This window comes from Ascaphus truei, chromosome 3 (assembly GCF_040206685.1).
Source record: "Ascaphus truei isolate aAscTru1 chromosome 3, aAscTru1.hap1, whole genome shotgun sequence".
NCBI lineage: Eukaryota > Metazoa > Chordata > Amphibia > Anura > Ascaphidae > Ascaphus > Ascaphus truei.
In genome coordinates this window covers 316,957,198-316,979,629 of record NC_134485.1, presented here as the reverse complement: position 1 = coordinate 316,979,629, position 22,432 = coordinate 316,957,198, and the positions used below count along the sequence as shown (strand labels likewise).

At 42.7% G+C, this 22,432-nt stretch overlaps 2 protein-coding genes across 4 annotated transcripts in view; one reads left to right on the top strand and one right to left on the bottom strand.

The window, feature by feature from the left end:
- The window catches only part of GTF2F2 (general transcription factor IIF subunit 2), a 196,372-nt gene that overhangs the window by 98,151 nt on the left and 75,789 nt on the right, over positions 1 to 22,432 (bottom strand). The gene's annotated exons all lie outside the window — the stretch shown is intronic.
- Positions 7,547 to 9,825, top strand: KCTD4 (potassium channel tetramerization domain containing 4). Its single transcript, XM_075591110.1, has one exon. The coding sequence runs from the start codon at positions 7,720 to 7,722 to the stop codon at positions 8,491 to 8,493; it is 774 nt and encodes a 257-aa protein (XP_075447225.1). The 5' UTR covers positions 7,547 to 7,719; the 3' UTR covers positions 8,494 to 9,825.

The following is a 22,432-nucleotide window of genomic DNA, read 5'->3' as shown; positions in this document are numbered from 1 at the left end:
GCAATTTTCTCCATTTGTTTTATGTGCCATACCTTTAAAGCCAAGTGACACAAGGAAGAATGTCCAATGTTACTCCAGTTTTAAGCAATGACACACTTCGCTTTCACTATAATATACATAATCAGCATGTCTATATTTAACAGAATATCCTTGACTGGTTTATGGATTCCCAAGGATTCAAGGGGAGAGAGATTCTTGAAACTTTACTTATTAAATTGTAACCTCTCTCTATTGTCCATGTATGGGCCATGGTGCCCTGTGATCCCATAATCTCTCCCGCACTTTTTAGAGATTAAAGGAAACCTTTTATTCAGTCTCAACATTAAATACCACCAATACAATATGTTATATGTATTTTTTCACTAATGATACACCTAGTTCTTAACATGTAACAGTTTTGTATATATATTATATGGGAAAGATAAGCTGGAACATAAAAGAAGTCAAAACCTTGGAATACCCCCTGTTTGGATTCACTCAAAACATGAGATCTTAATTTCATTTACTGTACTTTCTTAATTGAGATCTTAATATATAAATACTCTCCACCAATGAATTTTCTCAATCAAATGTTCTATTAGAGCTACCTTTATACAAATCTTCAACTTTTGTGAATTAGACATTTTTGCAAAATGATCTCTTTAAAGTTCTGCCTTAATAGCGGTTTCATTGAAGATTTCTAAGCCTTTTCTTTTCATTACATTGTCTTGGATTTTGTGTTACATTGTGTTTGTCATGTTAACACTCAAAATATGGATTCCAGACCTCAATTTGAAACAAAAAGGCACTGCAATAAGAGATAATACAAGCATGCAGTTACCTTTTTTTCTTCATTATATTCCAGTCACACAAAAGATACAATGAACCTTCGCTGAAAATGGTTCCAAATGATTCCAATTATGCTTGGTTTATATTAACGTTTTATTGAGCTTTTCTCAGATGAAGTCTACAGAGTGCCTTGGGTCTTCGGAGAAGGCTGCAGCACAGATACAATACCCATGCATGCCTTTCACAGGTTCCTCGAAACTGCTCAATTCACTCAAAATGTCATACAATCGTTGAGCTGCAGAATATAGCAGAATAGAGTAGTGTGACATGAAAATGAGCACCCAGTAGATGTCACTTTTAGTTTCCCTTAGCTTGTTTGCCAAGAGATAAGAAATGTCTCCTTATCTATAAGGCTCACCACTCATCTGCTACTTCTTGCTGTACATTTAAGTGTTGATATCTCGTTATGCCCCCGCTCCTCTACCATTAAAGGTCTCCTTTCCACCCCTTTCACCACTACTGCTCTCTTGCATTACACCTTTTCCCCTCACTGCCCCTTACCTGTGGAACTCCCTCACACACTGTATACGCCAAGCTCCTTCTCTCCCCGCCTTTATGTCAAACCTTAAAACTCGCCTCTTAAATGAAGCATTTCAATAGCCCAGGCTAATGGCTACTGTCACACACCCACAGCTAGTCCTACCAACCATTGTGTCCAAGCACTGGCGTAGCTAGACATGGGGGGGCAACCGGGCAAAACATTTTTCAGGACCCCATTAATATTATTTTTTTTCTCCCTCCCCATCCTCTATCTTCTTCACTCCCTCTGCCTCACATCAGCTCCACTTCATAAGCTTCCTCGCTCTCCCTCCCAGCCACCTCTCTCTCTCCCTCCCAGCCACCTCTGTCTCTCTCCCTCCCAGCCACCTCTCTCTCTCTCCCTCCCAGCCACCTCTCTCTCTCCCTCCCAGCCACCTCTCTCTCTCCCTCCCAGCCACCTCTCTCTCTCCTTCCCAGTCATCTCTCTCTCTCTCCCTCTATCTCTATGGGGGATGGAGGGGAGAGCGGGCCTCCCATGAGTGTGGGCCCCCGGGCTTTAGCTACGCCCCTGACTGCCATATACTGCACCTATTTCCTCACCTCTCTCTCAAAGTCTCTCAACATACAACTTGAATTGTCAGCTCTCTAGGGGCGGGGATTTCCTTTCCTATTGTCTGACTTTGTTTGTTGCACATATTGTATTATAATTCCCTCTACTGTATTATCTCTTTTGTAAAGCACGGAGTACATTGTGGGTGCAATATAAATAAAGACATACATACAATATGTGCTGGCCAAGTGAATGGGTGCATTAAGTGATAGTAATCGTAGGGAATGAGTTCTGGACTCATGATAAAGATCGGTCCTGCTGCCCCTTTCTCTCTTGTTTTTCACCCTCTCCCTCATCACTAAGGGTACAACAAGAAACAAATGTATTATGGAGTTTACAGTCACAGTTTAAAAAAAAAAAAAAACTACAGATTTTAACAGGTCACCAAAGTTACGAGCTGTAAAAAAAATGATCCCTAGTAGCCAATGTTAGTTTTTTTGTTAGCAGGGAATTATAGTATGATAAAGTTGTAGGTTTATCGAAAATATATCACATGGAACTAAGCTACTACACTTTATAATCAATTACACTACTAAAACTTAAGGACATCGCTAGTCAGGAAACATACTTATGCTAAACATTACTTAGCTATGAAATGATAGCCAGTCCTTCCAGAGAATATGAGAAAGAAAATAACTCTAAAAAAAACCCGTAAAAAAACACATGACAGACTTTGAAACTGGCTAGTCGCTATCTACCTCAGGCACCAACATTAGATTGTAAGCTCTACAGGGCAGAGAATCCTTTAGCCTACAAAATTCTAATGTTAGCACTGCACACAAAATAAAATTACTACAATAAACAATATTTTTAAGGGAAAAACACAATACTTTTGATCTTGCTGTATCTAAGATAACCCCCAGAAATGAGACGCTATGGGATGATTGCAATTATCTTTCTGACCAATTCATCAGCCACCCACGATTTTGCAGTACTTCCCGCGCATAATGAATTAATTGCACCACCGACAAATTTTGCTCTTACAAGCCAGTCATCCATATAAGGATAGACAGATCTCCTTCCTTCTTGCAGTGCACCTAATATAACTGTTCCTTTCGTGAATGATCTTGGGATCATAGCTATAGACCAAAGGGGAGGGGGCTCTGTTCTGAAAGGAACATTTCTTTATACACTAAAGAAGGTAATGTGGATGAACCTGGGCATTAGGGATATGCAGGTAAGCATCCCTCCGATCAATAAGGGCCATGAAACAGTCACTCCTCACACCCGCTGAGATCTTAATATGTATGAAACAGATTTACTAGGATCTGGTTTCCTTTTCATTCAGAGAAAGTCATTTTTTAACCTTAATTACGAATCAAATTTTGCCCTACAATGTCATTGAAGGAAAACTACACTGCACATGTCTATCATTTCAAATACATACTTATCACATACTTTGTCCTACGGATCATTTCAAATTGGAATCATTTTCTGATACTTCTACATCTATTTCTGTTCTGTGCATTCAGCACCAAATTAATAAATACAGCAGCCCTTTCTATCGCTTTCACAATTTTGCTGCCAAAATAAAAGTCAAAGTTCTAATTACAATATTAACCATGATTATATACATGACAGCATGAAATTAATGTTAAATGTCATGGGCAAATGTACCACCGGTACACAAAGAGAAAGAAGGAATGAACTGCGGAAGATGTTGTTGGTTGCCATGGTAACGATCACGGTACATGCCTAAGACACATTAAACTTTCATGTTATACATTTAATGAGCAATGTCTTAAAAAGTGGTCACAATTAATTTATTTTACATTATTTAAAGGTACTGCAGAAGGATTCAATTTGTATGGAAATATATGGCACTTTAATTGCAAATGCTTAACAGACTATTGTGTACAGCACCATTTCTTCTCTCTTATAGAAAATGTACTTGCATTGCTTTTATCTTCCACCAAGCAATACATCTTCAAAAGGCAAAGCCTCCAATAATGCCTTAAATGCATGCAGCAAACTTCAAGTCACCGATATTACACATGAAAAGATGGAAAGTGAATTTTAAGCATCCTCTGGAGTACAGAAGTTCCCATTAACAACATAAAAAGCTTTTTATTATGGACACATTTTTTTCAAAGCACTATTACTAAAATGGTTATCAGGGGATATAATTTTTACGTACATTATAAATTGTAAAGATAACATCTTTCAATAATTATTTCAAGTTCTCCCATCCTAAAGCCAAGTAGCTGTGACATGATAACAGAGCTTCTCTTATTGGCAGACTTGCTGTGAGGAATTATGCTGGCGGCTTGTCTGCTCTAATAAGGACCACTTTTATAAGGAACATATGGGAAAAGGATCTAGGGAGGCAACGAAAACCTGTATCTATTCTTCTAACATGTGATGTATCGGTTTTCAGAAGACTGCCTCATTATGCAGAAATATTTAGGAAATAAAACGTCTCTCAGTCAGTAGTGCTGGGGGAAGGCAGGCGTGCGGATTATGCAGTCTGTGCAGTGCCCTGCAGGAGGTAAAGATAAGGAGCTAAATTGCACAGTAAAATCACTGCTACACTTCTGACCTTTGCCACGGGGTATATCGACTAAACGTAATTACTCAATACTGCTGGTTAACAAGCAAACAAAAGAAAAATTAGTGCGCCTGGTGATCTGTTCCTGAAACCACTCACCGTAAAATGGATTATTAAATAAATCCAAGTGTGATAAAAAAAAAAAAAAAAAAAAAAAAGGGGGGGAAAAAAGGGGGAAAAAAAAAAATAAAATTTTTTTTTTAATTATAAATTGAATGGAAACGAAAATACACCTTGATGATGTGAGTAGTTAAATCCTATGAATACATATACTTTTATACCATTAATAGGTTATGTGACATGAACCATTAGGAGTGAGAGGGGTTAATTGTGGTTATAGCACAAAAAATGGCAGACGGAACCAAAATGATCCAAACACATAAGCAGCTTCCAATGCAAGGTACCCAAACCTTGCTGAATAAGGACAATAAAGAAAACAACCAGGGAAGCGCTATATTAGTTGGGATCAGGCTCAGCAGCCAATTTTATGTATAAACCACATATAAAACAATAGCATAAAATAGCATGATTGAATACACAAAAATATAATATATAAAATGAGTAACACAAGTCTCTGCCAGTTGGAGATTGTCCAGGTGATGTAAGTGCAAGTTAATGCCCCTGTCTGATGTGACAGACTCGGGCAAGAGTGACCTTTGAGAGGTATAAATCCAGAGTGGTAGCTGGGATGGAAAGCGCTACCAACTGTGCAGGTAATGAAGTGTGTAGAAATGGGAAGGTGCCGTAGGCATCAAATATGGAAAAAGCTCACCCAGACTTCAAACTCTTTGCGCTGGTGGCTCCTTTTGTTTCGTCCTTCACAGCCTCGCTGCAGAAACTCCGCTGTACAGCTCTCCTGGGCTTGCACACCAGGGATGGAACTACTCACAGGGCGCCGGGTTTCCGGGTATGACGTCACGGCCGGACGTGACGCACCAACCCTTCCCGGCTGTGCCTGGAGCTGCCGCAGCACACAGGGGCTGAGAGCCGAATTTCACACACCTCACACAGCTTCAAAGTTCCACAGCCTCCGCAGTACACTCTCCAAGGGACTCCACGTTAGACCACCAGGACTGGGGCAATGAGACAGGGATGCACAAGAGCTGCAACCCCTCTAGACTCCTCCTCCTACGCGTTTCAGCACGTGACGTGCTTTCGTCAGGGACCCCGCGCTGAAACGCGTAGGAGGAGGAGTCTAGAGGGGTTGCAGCTCTTGTGCATCCCTGTCTCATTGCCCCAGTCCTGGTGGTCTAACGTGGAGTCCCTTGGAGAGTGTACTGCGGAGGCTGTGGAACTTTGAAGCTGTGTGAGGTGTGTGAAATTCGGCTCTCAGCCCCTGTGTGCTGCGGCAGCTCCAGGCACAGCCGGGAAGGGTTGGTGCGTCACGTCCGGCCGTGACGTCATACCCGGAAACCCGGCGCCCTGTGAGTAGTTCCATCCCTGGTGTGCAAGCCCAGGAGAGCTGTACAGCGGAGTTTCTGCAGCGAGGCTATGAAGGACGAAACAAAAGGAGCCACCAGCGCAAAGAGTTTGAAGTCTGGGTGAGCTTTTTCCATATTTGATGCCTACGGCACCTTCCCATTTCTACACACTTCATTACCTGCACAGTTGGTAGCGCTTTCCATCCCAGCTACCACTCTGGATTTATACCTCTCAAAGGTCACTCTTGCCCGAGTCTGTCACATCAGACAGGGGCATTAACTTGCACTTACATCACCTGGACAATCTCCAACTGGCAGAGACTTGTGTTACTCATTTTATATATTATATTTTTGTGTATTCAATCATGCTATTTTATGCTATTGTTTTATATGTGGTTTATACATAAAATTGGCTGCTGAGCCTGATCCCAACTAATATAGCGCTTCCCTGGTTGTTTTCTTTACTGCTGGTTAACAACCATTCAATCGAATAAACATTGATGACGGATAATGGGTCGTCATACTCACATGTAAGTGGGACATATGTCACCACAAGGTATTATACTTTCCTTCTTTCTTTTACTGCATCGTCATTGTTAAGGTGCGTTAGGTTTTCTTAAAACATTTTTATTATAAGGCTGGTTTATAACAGCAAACCAAAAATTCCAATCCCCTGCCCCTTTTTTTTTAACCAAAGAATAACTAGGAATACTGTGCATGTGGAAGTATAACCAGGATCTTACAGGCTTCACAGGTGTGGAATGCTTAGATAAATCCATCAAGTCTTGCCCCCTGGGCCAACGAATCATCTCACATCACGGACCACCAGTGTACAGTATAGTCCTCCTAAACCTTGGTTACAGGGATTTAATCTGCCTTCTGAGTAGTCATGTAGGGGACATGAGAAGTCAGAAAAAAAGATACGGTTGGCTACTTTGGATCAGTAGGTAAGGCAGCTCAACAAAATTAAGAAAGCATTCCAAGGGATTGTTGTAAAGCCAGAAATAAACCCCTTATTAGAGTAAAGATAACCTACCAGATAGGGCATTCATAATTAATACAAAAATCCCGTGCTCCTCCCAAATTGGCTTTATTATTATATTATATTTATATTAGTGAAATTCTACATTTTCATTTATTAGTCTTATAACAAAGGAGTCGTTTAGTTGCATGTTTTGATAAAAAAAAAAAATCTATTTGGCATGGGCTGCTCCCCCTCGGTGAAGCGCATTAATGGCCAGATTGGGGTCTCTTCAATGGGAACAGAGGGAAGGGGAGATTCCTTAGTGTGTATGAATCTGAAAAAGGTCAAACAACTAAAAAATAAATAAAAAATAAAATAAAAATACTTACTAAATGTTACAAAATGTATCATGATCATCATTGCATATGCATCTTTTACTAAACATAAGCACAACGGCCAGTTTTAGTCTAAGAAAAATAACAGTTGTAAGGCAATTACATTTTTCAACATCCTGTTTAAATATTCAGTACGGTTCAAAAGATTCATTTCAATTCAGAATAAATCAGTGTGGCCTTTTAAACTGTACTGCATATTTAAAACCACTCCGTTAAAAAAAAATAAAAAAATACAACAAGTGCTCCCATAGACAGTTAAATGCAAATGCTTTTTTCCCAGCTGTATTGCTGATATCTTGCTGTTTGCATAGCTCATACGCCACCTACTGCAAAACTAAGCTGACGGCTCATGCAAAGCTGGCAGCATTTTCATTCCATCATCGTGGCAGAGCTGAATACGGCTCTTTTTTCTTTTTCTTTGAAACCAAACAAGAGCAAGGCCAGCAAGCTATCGTAATACGCTGCTGCTCAGAATGGAACGGAGAATAAATAGAAGAGAGAAGGAATGTGACGACAAATGCCACAATTCAGACGACAGTGATCAAAGCACAAACTGCAAATCGGCTCTCGTCACCCTCAATGTTGGTGGATATCTGTACATCACACAAAAACAGACGTTATGCAAGTACCCCGACTCCTACCTTGAAAGTGTGGTGAATAAGAAAATGTACTGCCCAATTGATGCCGATGGACATTACTTCATTGACAGAGATGGGCTACTGTTTAGGCATGTTCTGAACTTTCTACGAAATGGAGAACTCTTATTACCGGAGGGCTTTCAAGAAAACCAGCTTTTGGCACAGGAAGCAGATTTTTTCAGGCTTAAGGCGCTGAATGAAGCAGTAAAAGCACGGTGGGAGAAGGAGCAGCAGGCTGCACGAGAGACCACTTTTCTGGAAATAACGGATCATCACGATCGGTCGCAGGGTCTTCGAATCTTCTGCAATGCCCCCGACTTCATAGCTAAAATCAAAGCTCGCATTGTGCTGGTTTCCAAAAGCAGGCTGGATGGGTTTCCGGAGGAGTTCTGCATTTCATCAAATGTCATTCAATTTAAATATTTCATCAAATCGGAAAATGGGACTCGGCTCGTGCTGAAGGAAGACAACACCTTTGTCTGCACCCTGGAAACTCTTAAGTTTGAAGCCATCATGATGGCACTGAAGTGTGGATTTAGACTGCTGACTAGCCTGGATTGTTCAAAAGGGTCAATTGTTCAGAGCGACGCACTTCATTTTATCAAGTAATTACTTCGATCACTAAACACAAAAGGAGCATAGCATGCAGTCCAGCCTCATTAAGCAAAAGCACCCTGGCATCACAAAATGCACCAAACTAGAACTCCGGCACAGAGCTCTGCTGTGAATGAATACATGTGAGCTGACGGTATGTAGTAAATTTCCCCTAAAATGCCGTTCAGCTCCTGACATTGATGCTGCATAAAATCCTCTTTCTTTAGAAGGAAAACTAGTGATTTTCAAAGCATTGCTACTGTAAATAAAAAAAATATGTAATGCTGTTAATTTGTTTAATATCGGTCCTTTGCTGCTGTCATTCCCTATACAGCCATGCTGAAATGTTTTGTGCACTTGTATGAGTAGTCTTACACATTGTTATTCAGCTGTATGCATCCCTCTATAGAAATTGCAGCTCTCAACATACCTTTCTAATCGCTCAGCTTCAATACAACAAAGAATATTGTAGAAACCTTCGCCTTTCTTGCCAGTCTACAATTAGTGTAATGCGTATCATATTGCTTACTTAGTTCCAAAAGGATACATTTTTATTTTAATGGACTAGGTTTTCAAGTGACAGTAGATTTGCTAAAAATAATTCCAGACTAGACAAATGTAGATGTAATTCACATAACATAAAGATGATCTATTATAACATTTTTTTTCTGTGCATGAATTCGTAGAATCCTAAATATGAGCAGGTGAATATTATTGCATGTTTACATAAAATGTAGAAAATATTTAAGGTAAAAAAAAATATTTAAACAATGACAAACTATAAATTCAGCCTATGGAGCATGTTCAATTGCAAAACATTTAAAAAGGTGAAAAAATTGTTATTTTTTTTCATGAAAAATGACTAAGTAGTAGCTCACATTTTATTTATTAATAGAGGCTGGCTTCTTTCTGACTTCAGTCTAGGTGTGGACTAAGACGTGATGTTTTCTTGAAGCAATGGCCAAATTATAATCTGACTGTACATATCTATCTAAACAATGTGAATTGTTACATATACGTGTGTGTGTGTGTGTGTGTGTATACACACAAACACAGACACACACACACTTTTATTCACATCACAACCAGTCAACAATACCACTGAATTTAGGATCAGAACAGCTGCTACGGCTATACATTGTGTGATATATCCTTCCTTTTATGCATGAACTGCTCCTTTTTGAAAGTTTTACAAGGAATGTATCTATAATAAAAGTAAAGTAATTTGGATCTCAATAAGACTTTCCCATTAATTACATTTGACTAAAAGTGTTCTAGGAAATGTAATGCTAACGTGTGTTTTCTTGTAACCAGGACAAATAAACACCAATTTTTATGTGCAACATATTACATCTAAATCTATACTTTGCCTTTAATTAGCATGTAAACATGTAACATATACTTACAATTGCAATATACTGATCCTTCAAAATAACAAATTCCTAACACTGAGGCATACCACTCAAGCCCAGAACACAGAAGGGAAGTTATTTTCATGTGATTTCCCTAAATGGATTATCTGCAGCTTTAGTTTCATCACTTGCAACTTTTGAAAACAGTTCACGCTACCACCTTAGGAGGAAACCGACATGCATGGGATAACGGAGCTGAGGGACATTCAATCACCATATAAAATGCAGCACATCAATGTTCACACAAGTAGAATTTACACCAATAATAATAATTTTACTTCGGGTAACACCAACCACTGTCTAGAAAAGACAAAAGAAGCAGGAAGTGCAACGCAAGTCAAAAGCATGGGGCAACCAATATAACTAAACACGATAAATGTACATGTATTGTGTGGAAATTTTAGTAGAATAATAATTTCTATAGCACTGACTATCTACAGCGTGATACAAAGTAGAAACATAGTGGGACAAAGTTAGCCCTTCGATTTCATGTAATGTTTAGTTCCAGTCTCCAACATCAGGGGTGCGCAATCTTTATCCCCCTGCTGGCTCTCCCCCCCCTCCCCTCTTCGTGCACCCCCTCCTTACTTTGGCTCCGGCGCTCTGTCGTCACGATGCCATGGCAATGCGGCGTCATGTGACCCTGCGGCGTTATTTGATGCTGCGTCGCCAGAAGCCGTCTGAGCCAAGATAAGTGAAGTTACAGAGGCCTTCGCCGCTCCCCCGGCATTTCATGTAAATGCCTTCGAGAAGAGCGCGGAGCCTCTGTAACTGCTGCGCACCCCGCAGAGAATCTTAAACCACCCCATAGGGGGCGCGCCCCCCAGTTTGCGCACTCCTATCTCAACAAGTCAAACTTTAACCACAATCCCCATCTGTCTGACCACTACCACAATTTTAAAATCAATGCCTGTTCCAGCACCTGAATTGCTAGTAAAATTAGCATAAACAGCAATTCCCGCTTTTTTCTTTTGGAAATTAATATTATAACAGGACTCAAATTCAGGGGGTCCTCATGAGCTGAACTGCTCTATTTGGAGCACCTGTGTCTCCCCAGTTCTCAACATACATTTGGGGGAAACAAAATGGGTACCAAACCAGGAGCGAATAGGAAACTGCAACAGCTTCCTATTTGATGACCACAGGCACAACCACCAGAAAAAAATAGCACTGGCTCAGAAAACCAGGTATATTGGGAACCAGGGAGCCCCGGGGCTGACATAGACCCACCTCATCCACGGTTGGGAATCCTGTGAAAAAAAATAATTTACATTTTTGGAAAGATTACTGCTTTGAGAAATTATTATATATATATAATTAATTATTATATATATATATATATATATATATTTATATATATATATATATATATATATATATAGTACTATGTAACCTCAGAGCAAGCTGGAACAAGATCAGTGCACTTGTTAAACTAATTATTCACAGCTAACAAATAAATGGATCTGACATATGCTTGCCCTTAACTTTGTTACAAGTTTGCAAACTGAAGCCAAATGCAAAGAATTTGCCTTGTGCTTTCAGCTACAAACTCACTGCAATGTAGTGGATTGTTTATTTTAACCTCTTTGCTGCCAGAGTCAATAGCACATTGACTGACTGTTTACTTGTTTATAAAATGTTTTAACAGGAAATATTACATTGAAAGTGGTAATGGGCACAGAGCTATGGTGACAGAACATTACATTAACAGAGGTTGTACATTCAGTTTGGCAGCACTGAGGTTAAATCAACCTCTGGGTATGATGAAAACTACAACAAATTACCCCAATTTGATTTGCACACAAACATGTATTGCCTCTAACCCAGGGGTGGGCTACTCCTGTCCTCAAAGGCCACCAACAGGTCAGGTTTTCAGGATATCCCTGCTTCAGCATAGGTGGCTCAGTCAATGACTAAGCCGCTGATTGAGCCACCTGTGGTGAAGCAGGGATAACCGGAAAACCTGACCTGTTTCTAAGTACAACCAGCTAGTGAATGAATCACAGTTCATATATGACCCCCAACTGCATTTACTTGGACCCTTCTCTCTCTCTCACCCCCCCCCCCCACACCCCCTCCATAAAATTAGGGTAGAAGAGAAAATACTGGTATCTGTTGGAAAAACATATGTATAAAAAACAGAGGAATGGGTGAAAGAGAGTGAATGAGGTCACAAGATGTTTTGAAGAGGGAGATCTTAAATAATAATGCTCTTATATTGCACCACACACACACACACACACACACACACACACACACACACACACACACACACACACACACACACACACACACACACACACACACACACACACACACACACACACACACAGTGACACTGCTAGGAAACATTTTGGCTCTTCACTCCCTAGAAATAAAGCAGACCTGTTTTAGTTCAAACACAAAATAAAATGTCATGCAAGGCCAAAGTCAATCGTACATGACACACACGTACTTCCATGGCATTTTTAGAATGATTTCAAAGTACACATGAAACAATTGCCATTTTACGGAGATTTTAGTACAAAGTGAAATTAGGCGCAAAAAACCTTAGTTCGTAATCTTAACTAAATGGTGAAGATAAGTGAATATATATCACAAAGTGTGAATAAAATAATCGTGCAATGTGTATTATAAACAAATTAAATATATTGTAAACCCTCTGGTGGGATTCGTCTTCACTTGTCCCAGGTAGTTGAATATGTTTCACAGATTCCAGGAGGAGCATAAAGGGGAAACAAGAACACAAAGAAAATCTAAGTGTAGAGGTGCTTTAATTCTCTAAATAGGTTCAAGGAAATCTTGGCCCTGTTGAAATGCCTACTTACAAACTGTAAGGCTCACCATCCCTCACGTCGGCATCTATCCGTCCAGGTATGTACTGTAATCCCCTGCATGCAGGGGACAGAAGCGCCTGCCTCACTCCTCCTCGTGGATGCAGCGTGTGACGTCACTTCCGGATCGGGTCTGGCGGCGTGTGGAGAGCTCACGGCCTCTCTCCTCTCAGCTCCAAAGCAAAAGGAACCTCCCACTCTACGCGTTTCGCCAGGGGATTCGGCTTCGTCAGGAGTGACGAAGATTTTACGGAGATTTAACATTACAAAATTGAGATACTGTGGAATAGTTGTGATGACATTTATTATTATAAACATGTATTATTATAACATTCAACTGTCACTTTCAATGTTTTCCAATTGAATTTGCTGCCCTAACGTTTCGGTTCAACTTGGTGAGAAACAAAATGTTCATTTCATAAATTCAGTTGAGGGCACGCAACAAACCTGTTGGATTTATGCTTCTTTTTAACCCGTTTGCTGCAGGGGGCCAGAAACGCATTGCAGATCACTGGACTTTCTAGGCTGCAGATTCCAGGATAAGTAATACTTGGTGTGATGACACTATCTTTGTTTAACATATTCCAAATAATAGCACATTGAGGCACATTCAGAACAGTGCGATGAGTGTGATTATGCAACAGCAGCAATTCATTTGAATAATGAGTGCTAAAATATATTCACACAGCAGTAACATGTTATTGTGGAAAGTTATCACAATGTAAAATGCTCCCTACCCAAAACTTTCAATCTAAAGAAAAACAATACTTGGGTGTTGGAAAATATAAGATGGAAAAACTACATTGACAACATCCCTTCAGAAGATGCGTACACTGTCTTCAACCTCTTCAGTGTCACTGTGGCCGGCAATGCATTGCTGTAAAAAGTATTGCAGGTCCCTGTGGCACTTACAGCAGCCCTCCTGTCCACCTTAATGTTTTTTTTAATGTAGTTCTATCTGGGGGCCCTCCCAAGTTACCCCCGGTTAAAAGGATACTTACTGGTTTCATTGCCTATGTTTCTTCCTGGATATTGAAAAATGGTGCCCATTATCATTCAATAGGAGGCCGCAATAACATCCCCACGATGATATTGCAGCTTCATATTGGTCTGGAAGACAGCTCTATATTTGGTGGCCATTTCGATTTTCCCAGTGCGGCAAACAGAGACTGGCAAATAAACAGTCAGTATCTTGGTAACAAGGAGATTGTCAGAAATCAAAACAAATTGTGGTTAAGCTCAGAGGTCCCCCCAGTTCATAGTGTGTGTACAGTATATAATTATATATATATATATATATTTTTTTTTTTAAAGGAGCCAAAATTAGCACCTATTTAAATCTCACAGAGGAAAATTAAGAAACTCACATCAATGCGCCTAAAACTATTTATTCATCCTTAAAGCAAATACTTGGCTAGTTTGACGTCTCTGGAAATTAAGGCGTATCTTCTTTAAAATGTGGACTATAAATGAGTGTGATCGCCATTCAACTGTTTTCCCTACATTTGAACTCATCCTGTTCCTTTCAGAGTACCAATAAGGGAGAAAAGAAAGAATGGCCATTTTACCTGTGCAAAGTACTGAACAACACACAAAAAGGTTTAAGCAATATAATACGATAACGTTTTGACTTGAAATTAGAGGGCAGCACTCAGGTAAGTAGGTAAACAAGTTTTGTATATAGAAAAATGACAACAAACCGACGGTTCAGTCCCCCAATGGGACCTTTCTCATGGTGGTACAGCAAAGGGAAGACAGTGTGCACATATATACCCATAACACAAGTGCAGCTTAGTCACACTAATTGCAGACAATCAATCAATTAATCCTGGCAAATGCCCGCCTAAACAGCCTACCATAGGAACTTTAATGTGCAGTCAGCATACTGCATCCGATCAGCCATTAATTAGTGCTGCGGACCTCTTCACGCATACGCAATAGAGTTGTAGAAACCACTGAATGAATCGCACAATGCAAGGCTTCTGAGTAGCGTTGCTAAGCACCAAAGAGACGCGGCGGCCATCTTTGTTCACCTGCGCATGCGTGCGTGCTATCATCAAGTACCGATCTAGGCTTAAGCAATCTAGGCTACAGTGAAAGAGCCCTAGTTTCTAGAAATACACTGGACATAGCGGATAAGCCAATCACGAATAATACCTAGTGCAAAGTACCCTGAAAGTGCTCAAAAAACAGTGCAGGTGAAAATACAACATAAAAACACATGATGCTGACATAGCTGGATCACGTAATGTGCCTGAGGGAAATTAGCCTATTGTCCAGACTATTGCCTATTGTCCGTCTCCAAACACTTTGGAATATTAAGGCTGTTGGATTTTGATTAAGGGGTTTATTCATATTATTGATTTTATGAAATGGATCATATTGATACAGAAGAGGACATTGTCCCCGTAGAAAGCTCCAGTTATGCTTTTACCTGTTCTGATAACACCACAAGACTAAAAAAGGCACAGCTTTTATTTGACAATGCACTGGACACGGAATGTGATGATACAACCGATTTGAAATATCATTTTACACGATTTGAAAAATTAGTCACAACAAGAATACGCCTTTGGTGGGACATAATATCTATTGAAAATTATATTAAAACTAAACGAATTCCAAGAGGTCTCCGGATAAAGAAATCCCCCACGTTCGGATTTCCGGAAGATTCCTTAGAACTTAGTTGGAAACAAGCACTTGATGAGTGCTCATTCGAACTAATGGAACGATTGTGACTTTTAAAATTAAAGAGAAACAACAAATTGAAAAGTATATGGATATTTTGCAAAAAAAAAGCTACATGAGTATATAAAAACGGAGGGATTTCTGGAAATGGATATAGCACTAGCTAAGAACATAACCAAACTAGAAAAAGATATTATGCAGAAAAAGCAAATTAAGTTTGAGAAGGACAAACAGGACTATATAAAAAATCAGATATATATTTGGCAAAAGCCAGCTTCTAACAGAAAATCTTATAATCCATCTCAAATTAACAGCTCTACTCCTGCAAAAGGAAAAAAAAAATCTTATTTCTAGAAATCCATTCTTAAAAATAAGCCGGGCCAGTTCACTACCAGTCAGGAGTCTGATGCCTCAGACAATGAGGCCTCAGGACACTCAGTGTCATTTCATACTCAGTCCGATAATGAAGAAAGATTCTCTAAAAATCTGAAGAAATCTAAAGGGCCAAAATCACGGTCTGACTGGGTCAAAAAACAAGATGAACAGCGAGAACTTATGCAGAGTCAGAGAACCTCCTTTTTTAATATGTCAAAAAACGACCGAGGATAAGAAGGGGCAGACGGGGCAGATCTAAAAGGGTCCTCAACCAAGAGGAAGAAGGCCAATTAGAAGATTTGAGTGGAATCATTAACATATCCAACGTGGAGCTTAACCACGAGGAATTATCCCTTCTCAATAAAGGACTCAAATTTGCCCATCACCCAACTTTAACCTTTTTGACACAGTCATGGACTTGCATACATTTTTCAGAAAATGAACTTTGAATACATTTTTCAAGAAGAATTCAAGTCTGCATGGTACTCCGGATGATGTCCACTCAGTGCCACTTGTTGATAGTTCACATGTTCTTGATGTTGATGTTAATAAAAATGCTTTTTCCTTCAAGGAGTTCTGCCACTTGCAGGATTTGAATGAATTGCTCCTAGACCAAAATTCACAATACAACTACCAGGATTTCCTGGGTAGAAAAGCCTCGGGTTTAAGAATAAATCAAATTTTTATCCCAACTTCATCAAGGGTAATGCAAATACAACTTTTGAAAAAATGGTGGAAAGAGATTTGTCTATTCTGGCTTCATGGTACACTTTCTCTTCAGGATCAAACAAACCCTTGATCAATAATTTAACAATTGGTGAGGTCAAGGCATTGAAAATTTAAAAATGAATAAACAAGTGATTATTAAGAATGCGGACAAAGGTGGGGCGGTGGTGGTGCAGCATAGGAGCGACTACCACGGGGAGGCGTTGCGCCAACTCGGGGATACTCTCTCCTATGCTGTACTTCCCTCTGACCCCACCCGTTCATTCATGCCAGACTTGAGGGAGCTCCTTGAAAAAGTAAACATTTTGGGGGTTCTGGATGCCAACGAGACTGAGTTCCTATGTAATCCATTTCCAACCACGGCCGTGTTCCACCATCTCCCAAAGATCCATAAGACATTGGTCTCCCCTCCAGGGAGGCCTATTGTCTCTAGTATTGGATCTTTGGGAGATGGTCTGTCACGGTACATGGACCACTATCTTCAACCCCTGGCGTTAGCTTTGCCGTCTAATATTTTAGACAGTGCTGATTTAATTAATCAACTAGAAAGTGTCTCTTGGAGACCAAACTTTGTCTGGTTGTCTATGGATGTCACATCATTATACACAATCATTAGGCATGACCTAGGGATGGCAGCTTTGAGTTACTTTCTGGAATCTTCTGATTTATCACCGGCACAGGGGAGTTTCATTTTGGACTCCATTCACTTTTTATTAACCTACAACTATTTTTTTGTTTGATGGTGTTTACTATCTCCAAACACGTGGAACGGCCATGGGAACCAGCTTTGCCCCATCCTATGCGAATTTATTCATGGGATGGTGGGAGCCGTTCCACGTGTTTGGAGATAGGAACCCATTTAGGGATCACATTGTCTTTTATCGTCGATTCACCGACTATTTGATTTTCATTTGGGAGGGTGACACTAACACTATGTTATTGTCATGGAACAAGAACTACATTTCTGACTCACCCCCCTCTCTCCTTTGCAGCTTCTGCCTGTCAGATCTTATTCCCAGCTGCATGGAGTTTGCACACACATACTGTGCCTGTGTAACTTGCAACAATGTTGCATTTCTTGCCTCCGGGCATGGAATCAGTGAGCTGCTACTGCAGTTTCTGAGATCCTCACCAGAATGGGCTAGTCTGCCCCCCCTCCTGTTTGTTCAGAGATAGTCTGCCCCTAGACTATTCCCTTTACCCACACTGCCCCTCACTTCCTTTTCCACCCTGGAGACAGTGAGTACAAGACCCTTCTCTGTTCATCCCCCATGGTGAGGCCATCTCTTTTTACCGGTTTCTAACTAATAACCACCACTACATACCATCCACAAGTATCTGTATTCTGCTGCTTTTCCCAATAAAGTGGAGTAAATATTACAGGGCCATGAGTGATTTAAAAGGGAACTGAGTTAATGCTATCGGGAGCTATTCACACATCAAACGTGACCCTGGCTTCAGAAAAGTAAAAAGAGGACCGTGTGCCTTGGACACACACACAGAGGAGCTGCTACCCACAGCCTTTATGCTAAAGAAACAAGCAAGCAGCTTACACAGCAAATAAACAGCAATCTCTCACCCCCATGTACAAGCATACTGCTCCACGTTGCTACACAGAGCCACCAGCCTCTACACAGCAAACAACTACAGCTTTATGCAAAGACAAGTGAGCAGCCTTACTTTGCTAATAAGAATACAGAATAGTCTCTGCACAAGCAGCAGCTTTACTCTGCCAGACAGGGCAGCAAGCGTTATACAGCAAACTGCACACAGCCTGCAACCTTACAGATAAGCAAGCAGATTTACACTGGACACAGCCAGCACCTACCCTGCACCTAAGGCAGCAGCTTTGCAGACAGACAGTGCACTTTACACACAGAGCCTTGATCGCCTTCTCTGTCTTTTTGAGTCCACCCCCTGCACAGCCCCATAGCGAGGATCCACCATCTCACCTACCCCTGCGCACGTCCCCACGGCCAGCGCCATCAAGGGCCACGCCACCGGACACCCGCCAGGACACGAGTCAGAGCCACCGGACACCTGTGAGTACAGCTACCCCTACGCTGCACGCTGCAGGACACCGCTCGACATCATCTGAGACAGACGCCCATCGCTGACAAGGTAAAAGACCGCACGCCACACGCACTGGCTAAAGGCCTACACACACCTACAGCATGGCAGAACTCAGAGCCTCACCAGACATCACGCAGGAGAGCGATCATTCAGACACAGAGACCGCTGCGCAACTGCAACATGCGCAGGCAGGTGCAAGGCCCAAACAGGCAGTCACACTGACACAAAAGGCCCACGAAAAATATGAGACTGACATTGAAGCGCACCGCGCTAAATTAGAGATGGCCTGGAGCACAACCACACTGGGAATACGCAATGTTACTAGCGTTGGCAACTATGCGCAACAGCTCGAGCAGGCAATAACGCAATTAAGGACCGATTACTCGCGTTATCAAGAACTGTCAGAAGCGTACATTACTTACCTGACCAGGGCCAACACCAGCGAAAGCCTGCATGAAAGAGACTTACAAAATTACATTGACCTTACACGTGACAGCCGCGTGTGGACCACTATCACAGACGCGCAAAGCGTGAGAAAAGAGCTCCTCCTGGAGACCGCGTCGCAGCGCTCCAGCACATCAAGGCACTCATCAAGGTCTGCAAAATCAGCGCAATCCAACGTGTCCAGCGCAAGCGCAAACGCTATCAAGGCGCGAGCCACTGCAGAGGCCGCACGTGCCAGGGCCGAATATAGTCGCAGAGAAGCAGCCATAAGAGCAGGAAGAGGAGGAAAAGACAGCCGCCGCTAATACCGCTACCGCCACTGCTGCCGCCGCTACTGCCGCAGCGACTGCGCGTAGGAAAGCCGAATTCGATGCGGAACTAGAGGCACTTAATCAAGAGAAGGAAGCCGCTGCCGCCATAGCCCAAGCTGAAGTCCTAGAAGCAGCCGCGCAACAGGACGGCGGGGAGCAACCGTACAGACGGATAGCCTCAGAGGATCCAGCCCAACGCACTGAAGACTACGTAAGGAGCCTCTTCAGTGTAAACACCAGCGCACCATCTCAACACGGATAGAGTGACTCCACAGACACCGAAGACTTGCTAGGTCCACGAGGAGAAGACGCTGTTCCTTCAATGGTACATGCTGCCTGGGATAGCCACAGCTGCAACAGTGATCCACACTCCAGCGCGCACACGGATGCACCACAAAAGGCTCGCTATCCAGGTACACCCACACGGGAGAACACAGCCCCTCACACTGACCAGCAGCCATCATGCGTCCACGCCAAGGAAGAGGCGACCGCACAGACCCTCCCAGCAACTACCTCAGAACGGGACAAACACGCCGATGCCTCAGGCCTGACAGACATAGTCAAGTACATGATCCGGCGTGACCTGGTGCAAGCAGGACTCACCAGTTTCGACGCCAGCCCTGAGAACTACCGGACGTGGAAGTTCACGTTCAAAGACGCAATCAACAGATTGGACTTCTCAGCAAGGGAAGAGCTCAACCTGCTATTCAAGTTCCTGGGGAACGAATCCAGAGAGCACGCGAATAGACTGCGGGCGGCAAATGCGCACCAACCCCAAGTAGGTCTTGACCTAGTGTGGGAAAGGCTAAAAGAGTCCTACGGCAGCCCCGAAGCAGTCGAGGATTCGCTCTTCAAAAGAGTCGACAGCTTCCCCAAGATCACAACTAAAGACTACTCGAAGTTACGAGAGCTCGGGGACCTGCTGCAAGAACTGGAGTTTGCAAGGAAAGACCATTGCTTAATAGGTCTCAACGTCCTAGACTCAGCTCGTGGAGTGAGACCCATCCTTTAGAAGCTACCCTTCAACCTCCAAGAAAAATGGATTTCACAAGGCTCCAAATACAAAAGGGAGAAACAAGTCGTCTAACCCCCATTCTCAGTTTTCTTGAGCTTCATTCGCGAAGCAGCCAGGACAAGGAACGACCCCAGTTTCGTCTTAGGTGCGCAAACCACATACAGTGCAAGCAGTCTGAGGAACGAGAGACCAGCGACGAGATATGGTAACACTCAAACACCCATCTCGGTCCACAGGACGGACGTGCCTCCCACGACCCAAACTACTCCCGATCAGTCGGTCGACGGAGACAAGGAACCAAGGGACCCAAAGAGGGAATGTCCCATGCACAAGAAGCCACACCCACTCAACAAGTGCTTTGGGTTCAGGATGAAGTCCCTAGAGGAACGCAAGAGGTTACTTGGAGAATTCAGAGTTTGCTTCAGGTGCTGCGGTTCCACGACTCACCTAGCCAGGGACTGTAAAGAAGAGATCAAATGCACAGTGTACGAAAGTGACAAGCACGTGACATCGTTACACCCAGAGGCGCTGACACTCCACCAACTCAAGAACCCATCCTCCGTAGCGGAGCATGGCGGGGAGGAAGGAGAAGGAGAGCCAACATCCGTCACATCTCAGCGCACTGAGGTTTGCGGAAAAGAAGGTGACAAAATATCCTGCTCCAAAATATGCCTTGTCGCAGTGCACCCCCAGGGACAACCTGAGAAGGCTATTCGGATGTACGCAATCCTCGACGACCAGAGCAACCGATCGCTGGTCAGGTCAGAGTTCTTCGATATGTTTAACATACAAGACGGTGCTTCTCCTTACACCCTCAGAACGTGCGCAGGGCGAATGGAGACCACAGGGAGAAGAGTGAATGGCTACACCATATGCTCAATAGACGGCAAAGTGAACATGCCCCTTCCCACACTCATCGAGTGCAGCCACATGGCCACAAACAGGGACGAGATTCCCACACCAGACATGGCACGCCATTACCGAACCTCAAGGGAATAGCCAACTACATCCTGCCGGTAGAACAAGGCGCCAAGATCTTGCTGCTGCTCGGCAGGGACATCATGAGGGTACATAAAGTCCGTAAACAGCATAACGGACCCCACAACGCGCCATACGCACAAAGACTTGACCTAGGATGGGTGATAGTGGGCAACGCGTGCACCAATAAAGAGCACGGACGAGACTATGTTGACGCCCGCAGAACGGTGGTAACAGAATGTGGACACACATCCCTCTCTGAATCATGTCTTGGCCATCTCCAAGTGATAGGAGGGCCAAGTGAAGAGAAGAGACAAGGTCATACCCCTGAGATCAACAAAAACATCCTCACATCAGGGGGATGTGACAATGGCCTGGGATGCTCAGCAGTCCAGACAGCTAATGATGATTTGTCTATTCCACCGAAGAAAGTAACCTCCCAAAGGTGACCGTCAAAATGAACGATCAAACAGTCCTCTCGCGAGCAGTGGCACGACTAAGATTTACAGTTGTTCCTCTCCACAGAGTATCAAGCGACAAAGCAACCAACTGCCACGGCTGGCATAGCCACAAAAGATTGCGCCCCACAGGCGAAGCCACAGTGTCAAAAGGACTGTCCTCTCACACGTCTAAAAAGAGACAGCCAGAGACATTTCATAAAGGGACCTACTAGGGCAAAAGAGACTGTTCTTCGTTACGTCCAGGGAGAAAATAACCTCCCGATGGCAGTTAACAAAGAGACACAAAAGCGTTTAACCAAACTACGGGGAGATGTTCTCGTTCAAGAGGAATGCACCAATGACCTACGGTGCACAGCGTTCCAGACAACAAGGAAAGATGACAAGCAAACACCATCGAGGTAAGATAGAGGATTCCCGAGGTTAACAACCAAGGAGCTCTCCAAAGACGGACCAGGCAGTTGGGTGAACCCGCTACCATTCCGTTCACCAAGAAGGCGCTTCTGCGACCTACAAAGGGAACCAGAGACCAAAAACAACTTTGTGGCCTTCATCCAGAAGATATTCCTTACCGGCCACGCAAAGCCAGCACCTCTAATGAAGGAAGGTGAAGAATGCTGGTACCTCCAATCATCTGGGG

Coding starts and splice junctions, on each gene's coding strand:
- KCTD4 (XM_075591110.1), top strand. CDS start 7,720: ATGGAACGGAGAATAAATAGAAGAGAGAAGGAATGTGACGACAAATGC.